This window comes from Triturus cristatus, chromosome 7 (genome assembly GCF_964204655.1).
Source record: "Triturus cristatus chromosome 7, aTriCri1.1, whole genome shotgun sequence".
NCBI lineage: Eukaryota > Metazoa > Chordata > Amphibia > Caudata > Salamandridae > Triturus > Triturus cristatus.
Window position 1 is genome coordinate 191209721 of NC_140590.1, and position 20645 is coordinate 191230365.

At 41.6% G+C, this 20645-nt stretch overlaps 1 protein-coding gene across 3 annotated transcripts in view; it reads right to left on the reverse strand.

Annotated features, from left to right (window-relative positions):
* The window catches only part of LOC146809185 (uncharacterized), a 432226-nt gene that overhangs the window by 26688 nt on the left and 384893 nt on the right, over positions 1-20645 (reverse strand). Inside the window, exon 6 of one of the 3 annotated variants that reach the window (XM_085616014.1) lies at positions 15435-16035. The exons of the other annotated variants lie outside the window; for them this stretch is intronic. Coding sequence (XP_085472140.1) covers positions 16015-16035 — 21 coding nt within the window. The 3' untranslated portion in view covers positions 15435-16014. Of the gene's footprint in view, positions 1-15434; positions 16036-20645 lie in introns of those variants that run through there. 3 annotated transcript variants of the gene reach the window in all.

The window sequence follows — 20645 nt, forward strand, 5'->3', positions numbered from 1 at the left end:
TTTTTGGTGGCTTATCCACAGCAATGCACTTGGTGTAATACCTTATGCCCTTGTCCTTGTGATAACTTCACCATACAGGGCAACTTGCACTTTATCTTCTTTTGCCCGCTGTCTAAGTCTCACAGAGCTAGATATTTGCTCCCAATTTTAACATCCTTACGCCTTTGTCTCACATAGAAGGTTATAGATTTTTGTTGTCTTTGGATTCAATTGGTATCTGCTGTGCAGTTTTAAAGTTTATAAAAGGATCAATTGCAATCAGAAAGAGATATGGGTGAGGGGGGACTGGCTTGTATATGTATTGAATTGTTTTTATGGAACTGAAATAATGAGGAGGGTTGTTGCAATGCTTAATACTAAGAGCATTTTGTGGGTTTTAATGTTTTGAATTTTTTTTAATGTTTTATTACGGGAATATGTATTCTGTGCTGTCTTGATTTATAAAAATCGAATAAAGCCTATTTAATTGATTGGTGATACAAGCAATGCTAAACAATTAGGAATGATATTTCCCATTTCAGTAATTAATCCAAGCATCAGCTTTCTAGTTTCTAAAAATAAATACATTTTGCTATAAAAATTCATTTTTTCGCTTTGGATAAATTAGATAATTTACCTCAAAAACAGCTTGTCATTTTCATTTAGAAAACACTGTTTTATAAAACAAAATAGCATTTATTGATTATTTTAGCAAGTACATGTTTGGCCTCCAAACATCAGCTGAACATTTTCATCAAGTACTCTCATGGACTTGCACCACTGATAGGATATTACTTTAATGCCCTTTAGTCAACATCGAATATCACCATGCTGCATTTATTTTCCAAATCTCTCATTATGCCTGGGACAACCAGAATTATGTTTATAAGTCTTACAATATGTTCAGAAAGCATCAGTTCTCCCAGGGCCATCACTTCACCACGGCACCCAAACAAATGGCATTAGGATATCTCAAGGATCTATGTTGTCCTACTTGTTGTTTACACTTTACCTCACCCTGTTTGAGCACCTGCTGTACAGACTTTTATGGGATATGCAGAAGACACACAATTATTTGTTAACATACAGGGTGCAGTTCTACTTTCTTCCCTCACTATTGGAGGCCATTCAGTGATGGATGAATGGCAATTGATCGACTTGGTTTCATATTTTTCAATATCAACAATAAACATATGTTAAAACAAAAGGTTGTGTCAAAAATATCCATAGTGAAACACTGATATTAAATACTTAAAAAGTTAAAAATTAAAAATATTGGCAACCAAAATATTGTAAATAAAATTATGCAGAGTAAAAATTGAGCACAACAATATAGAGTACAACATATATTTCTTAAAAATAAATAATATAATTTTCTAAAATGTAATATAGAAAAATGTAAAAAATTAAATGTAAAAAATACATGTAATGAATAAAATATATCTAATTTTATTTTAATAAAACATTGAAGATTTTTCCATACTGAATAAATAAAATAATCTTCTAAATAAGCAAATAACCTATAACAAATAACATGGATATAGGGCCCGATTCACAGAACTAACTTAAGATAAAATCCTAAACTTATTACCATTTTGGTATTCACAGAAGGCACTTACTCATTTTGGTATTCACAGAAGGCACTTACTCATCAATGAGTAAGTGCCTTCTGTGAATACCAAAATGAGTAAGTGTATTTACGCATTTTAGAATTCACAGAAGGCACCATTAATGAGTAAGTGCCTTCTGTGAATACCAAAATAGTAGTAGGTTTAGGATTTTGTCTTAAGTTAAGGGCCTGTGAATCGGGCCCAGCGTTTACAAGTCATTTTTTTAAACATTTTAGAACTGTTACCATTTACTTACAATATAGTTTCTATTTTATTTGTAAATGATTATCTAAGTCTATTCAAATTTAAATTCACAAAATTATGACATATCTTTATAATAATTTTCGATACATTTAATATTGTGGTACTATTATTTAATAATAAAGTACATAATTTACAATACAAAACATTTACAAAACGTTTCACAAATATACAAAATATTGATAAAAATGTTAAATGTTAAATTAAAAACATGAATTGGTACACAACCTTTAATATTGTTAACATTTTGTAAATAAAATATATTTTTTAACCTAATTATTATACCAACTTCACTCACATTGACTAAAACACATACATCAAGGAGATCATATTTACTATTCTGACTCCAGTCTGACAATTGAGAAAGTGCATGTATTGGACAGCGTCAAATGTATTATCACAACTCCAATCTTGTGCATTTTACAATTCTAAACACCAATATCACAAACATTGGGAAACTGTAAATATTGAGTGTTAAAAAACAGAGGTTTGGTTTTTTTATGATTTTCTAAATTTTTAGGTGAAAATAGTACCAAAAAGCACAATGCACCACATACGGTTAGCTGGTCATGTTGGTCCATGGAAAACTCACAAGTTCAGACCGACCGAGATGGCATACAGGTTGGAATCAGTAGTTCCATTTAAGAATTACCTTCTCAAGTCTGCGTGAAGTGCACCATTCGCATTGGCTGGGGTCACGAGGAGGAGTCTTTCAGCATGAGGAGAAGGCCAGGCGTTGCAGGCGGCTCCTGCTGTAGAGTGAACAGCAGTCGCCACTGGTGATTTCTGTTGGTGGTCAATGCGAAATGTCACTTTTGTTGCAAAGAGCAGATCTCACTTGAGCTTTGAATTTCTGGTTGTCGCAGGCGGTCGATTCTAGGTTCAAAGAGGTCAGTTTGCAGTCTTCAGGGGGCCAATACTTTTATATCTTCACCTTTTCTTCAGCCGGTGTAAACTATAATGAAAGTTTTGAGTACCTGGGAGGCACTGATTTGGGATCAGGACTCACTCCATCAGAGGCCAACAGCAGGGCCCAGGCAGATCCAGTTGGTCTGATCATCTGGGCAGCTGCAAGGAGCCCTCTGGAACCTTGCATTGTCCCAGTAGTTCAAACAGGAGGTCAGCCAACTGACTCTTGGAAAATCACTTCTGGAAAGCCTGGGTTCAAGGTTCCTTCTTCAGGCAGTAGAGCAGTCCTTATCTGCATCTTCCAAAGGTTCAGGAGTGTTCTGATAAGAGGTTCTGAAGATCCAATGTTTTTACCTGGTGCCAGCCTTTGTGTGGGGGATTTCCTTGACCTACCCCCACATTGATTCTGGTCAGATCTTCCCCTTCCCTAGGTTTTGGCTTCAAACTGACATGGGTGATGAAAGCAAGCAGAGATTGGGTGTGATGTTCCTTTGTGTGTGTTGCATGCAAGGCTCTTTGAAGTGTCATCATGGCAGGGCACAACTCCTTCCCAGCCATCCTGTCAGGAAGACACCCTGCCCTCACTCCTAGGCCTCTTTTTCCTAAATATCTGGAAGCAATATACACCCACAATAGAAGAGCCAGTCACAGTCATTTTGCCCAGGACACTGGCAGAGAGGCACAGCTGTTTTGAGCCCAAAAATGTCAACTTTCTAAAAGTGCCATTTTTACAACTGTAACTTAAATTCTGACTTGACCAGTAAATAATATTTTAAATTACAATTCATTTGAGTGGAAACAGCATTTCTCTATCTGGTCCCAAACTGAGGTTAGTACGTATTAACTGAGATAAACTAACCTAATGTTAGTCTATGGAGGAGTTAGCGTTACAAAAGTAAAAAAAGACTTTTACATACCATGCACCCTACCCTATGAGCCTTTATGGCCTACTTTAGAAGTTACTTATAAGTATATTAAAAAAATGGTTTTGAACTGGCAAAAGGTTTATTTTTTCAGGTTGAAATTGAAGTTTAAAACTACACTACAGGCTTCAGTGGCAGGCCTGAGAGAGGTTTAATTGTGCTACTTTAGTGCATGGCACAATAAGTGCAGCATCCTACTGGTAGCATTTAATGTACAGGCACATGAGTAAATTAAATATGCAAATTTTGGTTCAGGCCCATTTTACTAAGTTTAAAAGAGAGAGCACAAGCACATTGCCACTGGTACATAAAGGGAAAGTGCACAGACCCCTAATGCAAACAAAAACAAATTTAGCAAAACTTTAGGGAGTGAATGCAAAATGTCTATGGGAATACCACGGATTTCAGGTCTAATAATGTCACTCAGAATCGAGTTTCTCTCTAAAGATGGTCAATCAAGCATATCCTTTTATGTCTCAAACCTCAAATACAGGTAGACCTGGGGAAGACAGGGCTTTTGAATCACAGAGCACACTGTAGCCATCTTGGTGCCATTGAGCTAGGAGGTTGAGATTGTCCCAGATCCATTTTGGTGTATTTGAGGAGGAGGGAATGCTAATATCTATAGACGTGGTATCAACAAGAGAGTTGTTGATACCAGGTATTGGGCAGCACACAGCTGCGAGAGCTCCAAAGAGGCAGAATACACCCTTATTTTTCGTTTTCTTCTTTCCCCTTTTTTTACAAAACCTCCCTCACTTTGTGTCTCATTCACCTACACCATGTCAAATCTGGGATTATCATACTCATATTCAGAGGTGGACGCCATCCTAGCGGGCCCCTCCCTTTTTGTAGACCCTGCTATCTCCCTGGCCATCACCCATACCAGCGAGTGGGATAAACTGTCAGAGCAAAAAAGAGAAAGCATTCGGACAATCCTACACGGAACCATACTCACGGAATATCTCCATACAAATACAGCACCAAGAGGCCTCCTGGTGACAAATGCACCCCGTATCTTTCTGGATGTTGCAATCTTTCGGAAAGAATGGGCCATGATAGCGTGGCATTGCACACGCGACTGGCTAGTGCTTATCATAAAAACAGCTCTATGTCTGTCAGAAGCTCTCATGATCGAGATACAACAGACAGAAACGCATTTCAAGACCACATTGACGGGTTATAAGAAAAAACTTGAAGAGATTAATAAAGACATTACCAAATATAAGGAAAGTCTGACCCAATCCAAAGTGACCAGGTTCCAAAAAGACCTCAAAAAATGTGCATTCAACAGTCTATCCCTATGCTGACCCGACCTACACACCACCTGCAAGGAACAACGTAAGTTCTGACAACTCAGAGGACAACTCTTCCATTAGCAGTGGGTCAAGCAGCGGGAGCTACAGACAGCGACAGAGAGGAGGGACAAGAGGTACACATAGACAAAATTACCAACAACCTAGATGGCCCCCCATCCCCATACCAGGGGGTGGGCCACCACCCATGCATTTCCAACAACCACATTTCCCACTGATGGGCTAGAATCCGGCCTACATGCACCCCCCACAATTCCATCATAACTCATATCAGCCTCCTTTTTTAGAGAGAGGCCGGAGAGGAAGGGGCAAAAGAAGAGGGCAAAACCAGGTCACATGGGAAACAGAGGCCATGGTGGGGAACAATACACGCAGCAAAGCACAACTGGCGAGCACAAGAGCACAGGGAGTTTAATTACCAACCTCTCCAACACAATTCTATCCCCTGGCGAAACTCAAGTCCTCGAAAAGGGTCTTGGGTTTGTTCCAACAGCCCGACCATATAAGTTCAAGCTGCACTGTGAGCTAGCTGACTTCTTTAGGAAGCTGAAACTCAAAGCCTTTTTTGAGGGCAAGGAAGACACTGGGCCACACGCTAACCAAGGAGACACCGGCCTAAGATTAAAATTGACCTTTATCCCTCCTCCTTACTCAGTGCCAGCAGAAATAACAGCCTTTGAACAGGCTGTTTTTCATGAAATTGAGACCTGCCAAGAACCTACAAATTTCAAAAACCTCAGTGCCCTCGAATACCAAGCCCTTTAGGGACTCCAAGCCAACAAAGAGATTACCATCAAGCCAGCAGACAAAGGTGGGGGTATAATTATTCAAAATACTGTGGACTATGACAAAGTCTGTAAAAATCTCCTGGATGACAGTAAGAACTACACCCTTCTTAGGAAGGATCCCTCCTCTGAGCTAAAAACAAGAATTGTAAATATGGTAAAAGAAGCAGAGGAAAATGGTGACATAATCAAACACGAAGCCGATTTCTTGACCACTGGGGACAGTGTGATATCATACTTCTACACACTAACAAAGACTCATAAAAACAAAACACCCCCTCCCGGATGACCAATATTGTCGGTTATCGGCTCTTTACCTGAACCACTGTCACGTTTTTGTGACCATTTCCTTAAACCCATAATCCAACAGACATCCACGTATCTCAAAGATACTAAGAGCTTGTTACAGCTTCTTCAGGAAGTAACTTTTGAGGAAGACTCCATCATACTAGTGACCCTTGACATCGAGAGTCTGTACACGAGCATCCCCCAGGATGACACCATCAGGGTCCTAGGGGTTGCCCTAGACTCCATTAACTGGGAGTATCAGACACCAAAGGAATTCATTCTGGAATGTGCCACCTTGGCCCTCAAAGAAAACTTTTTTGAATACAAGGGTAATTTGTTTCTCCAATGCATGGGCACTTCAATGGGCAGCACCTTTGCCCCGTAGTGTGGCCGGGCTTTACGTCTATGATTTTGAACTAAAATTCATTTTGCCTACGGACAATCAGTATGCCTCTTCCATAGGTTTTCGGAAGAGGTATATTGATGACGTCCTTCTAATCTGGAGAGGCACTAAAGCACTTTTGGGTGAATTTCTTGAGTGGATCAACACCCTAGATGTGAACCCTAATTACACACACACCAGTAGCAAACAGGAGGTGGTTTTCTAGATGTGGTAATCTTTATAACCAATGGCAGCCTTACCACCAGAACACACTACAAACTAAGAACAATTTGCTGGAATTCTCAAGTTTTCATCCCCGACCAATCCGGGAAAACCTGCCTTATGGCCAGTACCTCAGGGTCAGAAGAAACTGTAGCAAATTGACAGACTTCCGTGAACAGGCTGCAGACCTTACCTCAAGACTGAAAGCTCAAGGCTACCCAGACAAAGTTCTGAACAAAATCTACAAAAGAGCCCGAAGTCAACCGAGGTAGGCTCTCCTTAAGGACAACCTCAGAGAGCCCACAGAGACTCCCCTTACTTGCGTCACCACTTATAGCAGCATATCAAACGTCCTGAAAAAGTCCAACAAACATTGGAAGATTTAACAATAGAACCTGGATGAAACCACTTTTCTCATTCAAAAAGGGACGTAGCTTGAGAAACTCACTAGTTCACACATGTCCTAGAGAAAAACCTGTGACGGATGTAAGATCCGTCACTGACACATGGGGCCTTCCGAAAGTGGTCGGCCATTTCTCCTGTTCCAATTGTAGCGTCGTTCACCGGACATCACACACAAAGGTTCTGAATCTCGAACTTGGAAAAACGTGGACACAACGCGTCCACACAAATTGCAACTCCGCCAATGTGGTGTACCTCATCACATGCCCCTGCCAGATGTGGTATGTGGGCATGACTACACATAAGATCAAACAAAGACTATGTGAACATAGAAGTAACATCAGGTGCCGGAAAGTTACAACCAAGATGAGTGAACACTTCCTACAGAGCAATCACACTACCAACGACCTAAAATGGACTATCGTAGAGCAGGTCAACTCTGGGAAAAACATACCACAGATATTATTCGAGAAGGAACAAAGGTGGGTCTACTGCCTAGGGACACATAAACAAGGCATGAATGATGATATTCCCTGGGGCACAGTACTAAGGCGTTAGTATCCATTGGGAAATAGTACCGAGATCCCGATGGCCTTTCTGTGGATTTTGCTCCTTCCTTCCTTCCCCTAATTTCCCATGCGAGAAAACAGGTAGACGCACCTCTCAAGACACATAACCCCCTTCTTCCAGACCTAGCCTAGCAGTTGTGTATCAAGCTGAGTCACACTACACACATACTTAATATGGTGAGACAATGATGGTTACCATATGCGGATGTTGTCATACTTCTAATAATCACCTGTGGTTTCTACTATCATACACACTTAGCATGGTGAATCAATGATGGTTACCACTAGTACATGTATAAATATTTCTTTTAAATCATTTGAAGTTTTTATATAGAAGGCTCCTACCGGTGCCTTTTCAGCCATATAACCAACCCACTAGGCTCACTTAACCATCCGAGCTAAGAATAATCATCTGAGTTTAGTGCCACCAACAACTGATCATTATTTAACCTCTGGGTCCACTGAGCTGCCAGGTCATATTTGTGCCATTTGCCCCTACTCTTTTGAGTCGCGGGTACCAGCACTCGGGTATTTCTCAAAAATGATGTCTGCGATTAAGCCTTATACCAATAAAGTTGTTTTGTAAGTACAGTTGGACGAGTTAACAATCTAGTTTCCCCTTTTCTCGCATTATTCCCGATTACCTAGCGAGGATTGGCGTCACGTCCATCCCGCTAGACGCGTCCCGTGATTGGCCAGGTAGGCACGTCCAAACGTCATGACGTATGCGGCCACGACCTCTCCGTGTACGCGCCAGAATGCCCGGTCTTTTTTCCTCTTTAAATACCACCGTCGAACCAGGACCTCGCATCGACGGGGTCCGGTTCAAGAGGGATACATGCAGGTACCAAGCGGGTGCCTGGCGACGTCGGCGTGAGTCTTCTTTGCGCTCTTTCAGATAAGTAAACTACGCAGCTTGTGAGTCCTGTACTCACCCTTCGTTCTCTTCTCTCCCATACGGTGTGTCATTCTCTCCACCAACCCCCTCCCGAGACCCATGGTGTGGAGATTTCTCACACCTTACGTGAGACACATTCTGTATATTTTGTAAATATGGTTTTAAACAGTCGCATGTGTTTGTGTGGGTTATTTGCCACGCCACCAAGGCTCACTGACTATGATTTACCATAAATCACCCCGCCAAATACGAGATACCGCTAAACGCCCTAGTAGGCGTGCAGGTGCTATAGCGCTACTTTGAAGTTACCGGTCACGTTAATCAAGCTGGCTATATTGATATTCAGAAATGAAGTGCATGTGTTCATACACCTCAGGCTATTGAATTACCCTGAGTACAAGTGCACTTTTTAGAGCACCAGAGCATGATATATCTGTAACAAACAAATGCGCAAGATGGAAATTAACTGTTTGTCTTGTCTTCTCTTTATATGTTTGTTATTGTTTGGTTTTATTCACAGGTGCAATATGGTTTCTCTGAATGAAGAGCGACCATCCACATCACTCCAATTGCACTTTTTTACACCATTTTTTACTTTCACGTGCTCAGGTTAGGGTGGGCCTTAGCACGCCCATACCGCCGAGGTATCGTTTTCTTGGTCCTGATGAATGCACGGTAAATTATACCACCAGGGCAGAAACATGTCGGCCCCACTCCATGGGAAATAGCTGAACAATTTATTCAGCCCTTTTTCCCACACTCTGTTTTTAGTGTGTCTGATTGGCCATTTAATAAAGTTTTTTGGGACACAATCCAGGCATTTTTAAACACTTCAATACACCTTCACTTGTCATCACAAAATCCATCTCCGCAGTAATTCTGGCGTCGCAGCACACCAGGGAGGCACTCGGCCTCTCCCGTTGGGGCCCGATGTAGAAGCATGTCACCAACTAGGTTGGTGAGTGAGGGCCTTCTTAAAGAATCTAGAAAGATTCTTCAGGCTCGCTCTTCTTGTTAAAAGTCACACACCTTTTTTTGTTTATACTAATATCTATAGACACCAGCCTCCTCCATGGGCAAAAATTTGAAAGTTTGCAGTTAGGTGAAAAGTACGTCTGCAAAAGAAGGAAGGGTAGAATCTAGAAACCTTTGCTCATTGGCTAAGTAGTTACACTCATCCACTGTCTAATGAATCTTGCGAAAGTGGCATCTCATCCCAGCTGACCAGAACATATCTGGACCTACAGAAGACGACTGTAAGTGCTATCTATGACCTGTGTGGAGACCTGAAGGGCAAGACCTGCTTTCACATGTACCCAGGATTAAGAAGTTGTCTCTAAGGGTCAGTTGGCTGACCTCCTATGTGGCTACAAGCATATGACATGCTAGAAGAGGCCTTTTCCTACAGTGACCACCTTACCAGCAGCAACAGGACATGGACTAGACTCTCCTGGTGGTCTCTGTTTTAGTGAGACCTAACCTGAAATTGGTGTCACTGGGGTCCTGTAAGCATTAGCAAAGACCAAAAGGAACTGTTCTGATTGGCTTTCTAAAATATTTTGACTTCCAAGACCTGTGGAGTTTCATCAGGAGCAACGCCTCCGTTCTTGTACTGGGTGACTTTAATTTTTGGCCTAACGACCCTGCTGAAAATACGAAATCTAAGGATTTTACACAACTGCTTCTCAGCCTTAATTTCACCCAGCATGTTCAAGGCCCTACTCATACCCAGGGCCACATTCTTGGCCAGATATGGACACTAAACATCCCGATGTCAGTCCCTAAAATTTCTCCCTGCCTATGGTCCGACCATTCTATGCTTGCCTTTTCCATGGATCTGAACCACAAAACGATACCTCCGTGCTCAAAAACCACTCGAACAAGGAATTGGAATCGAGTTGATATTTCTTCTCTGTGCAACTCATTAAACGCCACCTGCCCAGACTTATCAGGCCTGATTCCCCACTCCCAGATCATCACCCTAGATCATTGGCTAGCCAAAGCCTGTGATGTAGTGGCCCCTCTGAAGCGGGTCACCATTAACTGCACCCACAATGCCAACAAGTGGTTTAGTCCTGGCCTTAAAGCCAAAAAATTAGAACTACGGCAGGCTGAACGAGCCTGGAGAAAAGAATACTGCCCTACCCGGAAACAATATTATATTACCATTCTTAAAGAATACAAACAAGCCATCTTGGCAGCTAAAACAGAATACTTCTCGGAGTGCATTTTGGCTGCTGAAAGCCAACCACGGGAGATCTTTGCCACCGTTCATGAGTTGGCATCCTCGAATAGAACTCTGCCCAAGATCTTCCCCTCTCAGGCGTTATGCGACTCATTAAATGAATTCTTTATTGATAAAATAACTTGTATCAAAGCCAACATCCCCCCTTCCTTGCTTACTCTCCCTCAACCGCCCCTCCCAGGCAATGCCTTGTCCCTCACTTCCATCCCCCCACTCACCAGAGAAACCCTGCTTCCTTTACTTAGCCGCGTCAAGTCAGGCTCCCCAGCTGACATTGGCCTGGCACGTATTCTTGGCCAGATCTTTGCCAAATGTCCATCCCTGATTCTTACCCTTCTTAATGACTGTTTCATGTACGGTTTTGTCCCTGTCGCTTTCAAGAAGGCTATTATTCTTCCTATACTAAAAAAAACGGGGGCCGATCCCACATCCACGATGAATTACCGACCGATATCCCTTCTCCCTTATCTGAGCAAGATAGCTGAGTCTCATGTCACCCAGACACTTAGCACTTTTATTGAGGACAGCAATTATCTTACACCCTGCCAGGCGGGTTTTCGTCCCCGCCATTCTACGGAGAAGGTGGTTATTTCAGTCATGGATCAACTCAGGGAGGGTCTTGATACTAGCACCCCTCAGGCTCTGGTCCTCCTGGACCTATCCGCCGCCTTTGACACGGTAGACCATTCCATCCTCTTGTCCCGTGTCGAGGCGGCGAGCATAGGAGGACAAGCACTGACCTGGATAGGCTCATTCCTGGCCGATCGTACCCAGGCCGTTCATCTGGGGAAATTTCTGCCCCCCCTCGCAGGGTTCAATGCGGTGTCCCTCAGGGCTCCTCTCTTTCCCCTTTATTATTTAATCTTTATATCTTTCCTCTCATTTTTGCACTACAACAAATGGAGGTCACAGTCTATAACTATGCTGATGACCTACAACTCATCTTTAACTTCTCTTCTCCCTCACTAGCCATCTCTGCCTTCCAGTCTGTCATGCTGTTTATCCGGGAATGGATGAATGTGAACCATCTTAAACTTAACCCGGATAAAACGGAGTTGATTTTGACAGGTGGTAGTAGCAACCCCTGGTCTCCCTCCTTTTGGCCTTCTTCCCTCGGCTCCCCTCCAACGCCCTCCCATTCTGTTAAGACTCTTGGCATCACACTTAATCATCATTTGACTCTTCACTCTCATATTAGCTCGGTTGTCTCTTCTTGTTTTTTCACTTTGCGCACCATTAGGAAAGTTTCTCGGTTCTTCACCCCCTCTGCACTCAAGCTGATTGCAATGGCCATGGTTTTATCCAAGATTGATTACGGGAACATCATTTATAATGGTGCTCCCGGCTACACACTTCAACGCCTACAGATGGTACAGAACCAGGCAGCTCGTCTGGTACATGTTTTACCCAAATTTCATCATCCGTCACCTCTTCTTATTGCTCTTCACTGGCTCCCTATCAAGCAACGAGCCCTGTTCAAGCTCGGTTGCCTCACCTTCCAAGCCCGGTCGGGCACGGCCCCTGCCTTCATAAATTCTGCCATTACCAACTATTGCCCTTCCAGAGCCCTTCGTTCATCCGCCAAATCTCTACTAGTCATCCCTCGTTTTAAGAAACAGAGATCTGGAGGCCAGAAATTTGCGGTGCTCGCGCCCACTTTCTGGAATTCCCTCCCTCTCCACATCAGACTTTCTCCTTCCTATATGGATTTCCGCAAGGTCCTTAAGACTTTTCTGTTTAAGCAGGCCTTCAATTTATAGTACCCTGTACTCTTCTGCCCAGGAATTCCTCTAGCGCCATGAAACTGCTTTGTGAACGTGCGTTTTATAAGTTTTTAAAAATTCAAATTCAAATTCATAGTAAAGGTATACAATTTCAAGAGCACTCCATCAGATACAGCTTCATAACAAAAATGAGATCGCGTGTGAAGGTAGAAATCTTGACGGGTAGAAGGTGCAAAAAATATCTGACCAATGAGAAGATTTCAATGCTGCCCTGCTGAAGGTTGTCGACTTCCATAAAAAAAAGACTAAGTGCCTGATTCTGACTTTTGGCAGTGCTGGAGCAGGCGGCACGCCACCACCACGCTCCCGCAATGCCAAGACTCACCACTGCCCACCGGCCCGCTAGAATGCAAGTATTTTTGTGGTCTGATGGGCGGGTGGCATGGCGTTCCTCCCACGGTACTGTTTAAAGGCTCATTGTGAGCCTTAAACAGCACAGCCGATGGACTACCAGAGCGTGCATTCCTTTCTGTGCGGAAACTAGGGGTCTAAAAATACAAGGGGGCACGATATGTGCCCCCTGCATGCACCCCTGTGCACAGGGGCAAGAGGGGGCCCTTCTTTCCTCACTGCCAGCAGTTGCATGGAGGAAGAATGTATGCCATCCATGTCCTGTATAGACATGGACAGATGAAAAGGGCTAGTTTGAGAGAAACCGGTAGACCTTTTTGCAACATATTACAGGTAACAATTATCAAGGCCTGTTCCTACAGCTGTAACATGTTGCTGCCACCACTGTCAGTGTTTCTGAAAGGTCAGTAGTCAGTAGACCCATGCGCAAACCCCTGTTTATGCAAGGGTCGTAATTAAGAGTTAAAAGTTATTTAATATACTCTATAATAATTGAATGGGTTAAATAACTCAAGCTTTGTTAAACTTGACAGGGGAACTATATAGGGTATTTACGATACCATGCGGATTTTATTTGTTTAACACCAAAATCCGAATTCTGTTTCCCAATAATTCTTATTCGGTGCTATTTATCACACCCGATAAATAAATAACCCCTGGTTATCGTTATTTTACTCTGAGCGATGAATAGCACCTTTACTTGTAATCAGGCCATTAGTGTGTCCCTCCATAGAACAGAGCCTTGGTCATGGTCTCAATCTATTTTCTATAGGCGCTCAGAGTACATGTGTAATTATTTTGTGCGTGCAGCATTGAAAAATCATAAATGCACAGAAATGTACTATACAAGAGATATAGAGCAAGGGGGCACGCTCGATTCAGCCGTTCAAGCGACATTCCCATTGCAACAGAAGGATAGCTCTAATTTGGTCAAGATGCCCCACATTTTTTCAAGAGGGCAGAGCATAAGGCCAGGGCCACAATCATGCCAGAGGTAGCCATACATATATCACATGTGCACGAAATAGGTCAATACTTTTACCAGGGCCATTTTAACAGTAAAAGCTGCTATATGGGGTGCAGTTTACTCCATGGCCAATATCATGCTAGTTAGATACAATTATGCTCAAAATGGCCACCATATGCAGGGCCACTGAATTATGTGGCACGGTAGGGCCAAATTATGCAGCACAGTTAAGTAAATTATTCGGCATAATGTCGCACGTTTTGTGGTAGCATTACTTCATTATTTTGTCATTTTTACACTTCATAACCCTGCTGGCGTTCTTTACACCTTATTAGTACTAAATATAGCAATAAGCAATGGAAAGGGGTGATCAGCCAACCTTTGTAAAGGGTCCTCTGCAGCTTGGCAACATGTTTGCAGTGTTTTTAGTATCTTTTGAACTGCTTGACCTAACAACAAATGTTTTTTTGTGTTAAAATCTGCAGATTATGCAGCAGATGATGGATTTTGTGATAGACACTGCAAAAATGTCCACGGCTGCACAATTGCATGCTTACAAGGCCCTGCCCATCTGTCAGTAATGGCTACCCTCGAATTTCATGGTTATGTCAGTGACAGGCTGGGCAAATATCCCAGCCCAGGCTGAACTTGAGAGATCAGAAGCCATGGGAGTCCCTGTTCCCTGTTTTTTTTACATTTACTTTTTACAGAGATTTATATAGCGCAAACTTGACCCGAAGGTATCAAAGCGCTTTACACGAGCACTAGTTGCGTTACATGAGGACACATTTCTTTTTCGTTAGGCACGGGGAGATTAAGTGATTTGCCCAGAATCACAGGATGATGCACGTCCTTTTTTTTTTTTTTACAGAGTTTTATATAGTGCGAACTTGACCCGAAACGGGTATCAGAGCGCTTTACATAGCACCAGTTGCATTACATGAGCAAACATTCATTCCTGAGACTCGAACCTTGTTCTCAAGATTTGAGGTCGACCACCCAAGCCGTTAGGCCACATCCTCTCCCAAGTCTGGCCATATCGGTTGGACTTGGCTATTGGACAATCTGGCAGTGCCCGATGAGCTGGTGTGACTGATCATTGTGTGGGCCACTTTTTTGGAAGCTTCAGGTGTTATGGCCTGGTGGGCCGGTTTTTACTGTTGGCTTCCCTGATATCACAAACATTTCCTGCAGTATACACAAATGCATGTGCTGCAGATCAGAGCTTATAAATTCTCCCTACTTCCACGGACAGAGTAATTTCACAGTCATGCGCACATACACTCATCATACGCTGGTGGGGCCCATTACACCAACATTCATTCTATTACTCTATCCACACTGAATATAGGAGAAGAGAGAATTCCTAAATCAATCTGCACCTAATTGGAGGTCAATGCAACCAAATTGAATTGTCTTGTGTCTTGATAAAAACAGTAAATCACATTTGAGATCTCAATAACATGACAAAGAAATAACCACCCGACACTGAAATTCAAACATGAATTATTTATCTAAATTAGTTCATATGAAAGCCATTCAATTGCAAAATCATTATTCTCATAATTACCTATTCTGGCTAAATGTCGTACTCTAAGTCAGGACAAGTCTCTCAGCAAAGAATTAAAGTCTCTCGAGTTGCCGTCATGTAGAGTCACCGTCCTCTTAGTCAGCATCGATCCTCTTGAGCATAAGTTCAGGAAGAAGTGGCACACCGACCTCTCTAGTCTAGTAATATTTATACTGAAATTTACATACTAAAAGTTACAAACAAACTCTAAAACGTCCGTTGAGCAGGAAAGGATGTTAGCTTGCAACATTAGAAAAATCTCCGCTCTCGGATATCTTGAAATTCAAAACAAGGAAATAGGAAGTCCAAAACTAATTTGTAACATCCATGGATGCTCTTCTCCGGAATTGTATCACTCGCAGTGAAGCCACCACAAGTTTATCAAAATGTTCATTTGTGACAAATGTTCTCTACCAAGGATAACTGGCCGTCATCCCAGAGTTGTCATCCTTTTCATAACTTTTAGTTCAGGCAGAGGCCGAGGTCAAAATCAGCGAGGCCTCTCTTCATATTTCATCTACTCAAATGCAGGCTGTAGATGTCGGCCATTTTCTTAGCAGGCCACAACGGACAACTTAATTAAAAAGAAACACAAAACAACATTACTACATTGTATTGATTATACAGTGTTAATTCCCACTAATACCCTTATGTGTATGTATTTATCTAGCCATTTGCGACATAAAAAAGCATTAAAGCATATTATTTTAAAGCGCAACCACGTAACAAATATCACATAAGCAACACTTATTTAATTAATTTGCTCACCAACTTAGTTCACTTATTAATTTAGCCATGCAATTGCATTCCCACGTGTAATTCTTTCATTAGTAAGGTTGGTTAATTAAAAAACTCAATAAAACTTAGTACTTAATAATTAATCATTAGTAATTTTAATTATGACATACAAAAATATAAACTGGTGTTTGGGTTTAAATAGAAAACCCTGCTCCAGCAATCCCCCCTTTGGTGATATATCATCACCACAATAATTCAACCCAAAAAATTTTGTTCCCCCTTTTTAGGAAAAATTCAAATGTCTTTTTGTTCATTCATTAAACTCCAGTTTCTCTTTCATCATCTCTTTTTGTCTCTAAGTACATGCTCTCCCTAAATTCTTCCAATTCTATTTCTTGTGGGTCTCTTTTTGACCTCTTTTGTCTCTTTTCTACATTTTCTTTCATTATTTTCTTTATATTCCTCCTATATCTACAACATAAACACCCTAATCTAAAAATCAATAAAGTAACAATCACACATGTCAATGGAAATAATATCTTACCAAAAATGGAACTACCTATCTTAGCTATAAAATTCTTAACAGCAATCATCTTATTAACCATTTTAGTCCAGATACTTTCAGCTTCCAGTAGTACTAACTCTTCATGCAAATCAGTAATATTTTTGATATAGACTTTTAGATCCTTGCTTTCATCAGGAATGTAAGTGCAACAATGTTGAACTTTCAGCATTCCACAGACTCCACCCTCTTATGCCAATAGAATATCAAGGGCAAGTCGATTTTGCATAGACATAGCGCGTAAGGCAACCATCTCTGTATTTACCAATAGAAACCCTCCAGCGGTGCTTGTCGATAAGCGATCCACCACTGTTGACAGCTTCCGAATTCCATATGCATTTAATGAAATTCCCACTGCTGGTATCAAAGCTCCGAAAATATCTCCTACAATTTCTGTCCAAGTTTCTCTTTTAAAGCGTGTTAGTAAATTAATCTGTTCTGCATCTTCTATTCTATCCATATGGAAAATCTTTGGAAAGACCAGGCCAACATAACATGTGCCATACCAATGGTCAGGCAACCTATAATAAGCTTTATTCCCACAAATATAATACACTCCCGGGAAAACTGGATCTTCTCCTCCTTTGAATCCCCATCCTGTTGCAATAAAGTATGTATCATGACACTCACTAGTCCCAACAAAATAATAATCATATTGGGATTTCCCTCTGGTAATGCATAGTTTACCCTTCTGTGGTGCATCTAAAGCCAAAGTTGGACTGGCCCCATTCTTCAACTCCTTTCCCATCTCAATGTCCCACATTGTCTCACTCATTTTATACCCTCCTGTCTTCTCATGCATACCCATTCTCCTTTTCTCTACCATGTCTAGAAAAGCTTCTTCTTCTCCCTTCAAACTACAAGTTAAATTGTTTCTAAAAATGTAATCTAATGTTAATTTGTCTGTTTCAATAAAAATCTCACCTAAAATGTTAGCTTCTTTAGCAGGATTCAGTTTTTTATTCATAGGCAATTGCCCAAAAATGTTATCCTTATTAGACATATCATAATCTATTTTCCCTAATAAATAAAAAATACTAATCAACACACTACATGAAATTCCATACGTAGCTGGGAGATGATGATAAGTAACTCCCTCTGAAACAGATGCAGGTAATTGCATACAGACGTAGCAATCCCTTACCTCCATTGTCTTCACATATTCATACAATAATTTTGAAAAAACATTGCTAGAAAAATCATTAATTGACCTATCCTTGTGTATGTATATATTACTAATTCTAGTTGGTACTACTTTCTGTGAACTCTTCCCTAAGTTAGTCATATTCTCAGTATGTATTCCCAAAGTGTCTACTGTAATTCTAAAAGTAACTAATAAAGCAAGCACACTCCATAGTAGCATCAATAGTACTGTACAGCAGCAGCACATCCTACACCATCTTTTCAAGAAGGTACATCTACTTTGATTATTTTCTGTGTTAGCCATCTTGTTACTTTGACTGTGTCTTTTGACTTAGCCTCTACTATTCCACTACTGAATCTCTAGGACACTAGATCATTACAATCTGTTAATTTTTAAGGCTCTTCGTCTTCACTCTTCTCCAAGTGACTCCTTTAGTTTACTCAATTTGGATTTTCATCACGTTTCACTTCTTCTTCATCAACATCAAATTGTATCAGATCCTGAACATCTGTCTCTTCTCCAATGTCAGACAAGATAACTTTCAGGATTCCAACAGTTTCCTCCTCCTCAACCACTTTCAGTAAGGTCCCCTCTGGATTTCCTTGACTCTCTGCCTCTTCTTCTTCTTCAGACAGTGCCACATACGTCCATTCCGGTGACCTGTACTTCTGGTTGGGCTTTCTGATTCTCTTGATCTCCTCCGGTTCCTTTGGTTCTTTTCGTTCTTCTTCTTTCGCTTGATTCTGGCTTGACACCTCGTTCACCTGTTCAGCTTTCGATGAATTCACTCGTGTTAGCCGATATCTCAGCCTCTTTATCTTGTTAGGCCAAAGATCTCCTTTTACACTCCTTTTCTGTTTCACTTCTCTATTGTTTCTTTCTCCAATCCAAGTTCTCTTTCTCAGAACTCGACCCTCTGGTATCTCATTCTCACTCTCATCCGATTCTGTCTCATTTGCCTCTTGTTCATCAACAATTCTCTCTTTTTCCACAGTCTTTTCCACCGATTGAGATTTCCCTACTACTGTCCCTCCTCGGATCTCCGACACGCAATCTTCTTTCTGTCTACTTGTCCCTTCACCTAGCTTATCATGAATGTTCCCTACACCTCCTCGGGGTTCTTCCGCAATCTGTCCCTCTCTATCTTCTTCTGACCCTACTTCTTCAAGAATTATCTCAGATGGATTCCTCTCAACTTCTTCATTTGACTCAGATATAGTCTCTGTGGAATCCCTCTTTTCTTTTCTTTCTTTCTCTTTTCCTTCTCCACTGCTAGTTAGAACTTCAGGCACTTTTCCAGAATCTGAACTCTCTTCTGAGATTCGCAATGTTCCTCTTGAAGCTTCTCCTGGCAAGAAAAAAGAATCACCTGACTCTCTTTCTGACTCTCTTTCCCCCCTTTCAGGATTCTTTTTTCTTCTCACTGTTTCAGTGTCTGCATCATCACTGGAATCTGACTCTTCAAAGTACTCTTTCCCAGTCCCATCCTTTGGATTTGGAACTCTCAGAGTATGGCTTGCATGAATCCAGTTCTTCACTCCAGCACACTTTACAGCAGTCGTTGTAGTCAGAATGACTTGTCTTGGCCTTCCCCACCTTGGAACCAAACAATTTCTTCTTCTGTGCACTTTTATTCTCACCCAGTCCCCTGGGCTCAGATCATGGGCTGCCTTTTTTTCAAGTGTGGTGGCGTCTTCTCCAACCTGGTGAAACACAGAACGAACTGCGTCAGCCAGGCCTTTACAGTAATCCAAAATCATGTCATCAGTTATAGTCATCAACTTGTTGACAGGCACGAATGCATGTCTCATTGCACGTCCCATTATTATTTCATGTGGACTCAACCCCGTAGTTCTGTCTGGAGTAGACCTAATAGTCATCAGTACTAGAGGCAAGACATCAGGCCATTTAATTCCAGTGGCTAAGCACATTTTGCCAATTCTGTTTTTGATTGTACCGTTCATCTGCTCAACAACACCAGAAGCCTCTGGTCTGTATGCACAATGTAGCTTCTGCTGTATACTCAATGCTTCACAAATTAAACTCATTAGTTCATTATAGAAGTGTCCTCCTCTGTCTGACTCAATTGTCACTGGGAACCCATACCTAGGAATCAACTCTCTCAACAGCAACTTGGCCACTGTTATTCCATCATTTCTCCTAGTTGGATATGCTTCCACCCACCTTGAGAACAAACAGACTACCACTAGAACATACCTCAATCTATTGACTTGGGGCATTTCAATGAAATCTATTTGCATTCTGGTAAAAGGACCTCCTTCCCTGCCTATTGTTCCTAGGCTCACCACTGTTTTCTTTCCAGGATTGAATTGCTGACAAATCAAACATCTTTGACAGATGCTCTCTGCTATCAGCCTGAACTTTGCATTGTACCAGGTCTGCTTGAAGGATCTAATCATAGCATCCCTCCCCAGGTGTCCCTGGCCATGATACATTCTTGCCATTGTTGACAACATAGCATTTGGCATGACTGGTCTTCCATCCCTATAGATCCATACATGATCCTTTTCTCTTGGTGCACAACCTGCCTTGATCCAATCTTTCATTTCCTCATCTCCTGCTTCATCCTGCAACTGCCTCACCTCCTCCCATGTTTCCATTACATTAGAAACATCAAGGAACAAAAAGACATTTCTTTCTCTTTTCCCCTGTTAATGGAATGATTGTTCTTTGCACAATACTGTGCTATGTCATTAGCAAACCTGTTTCCAAGAGTAAC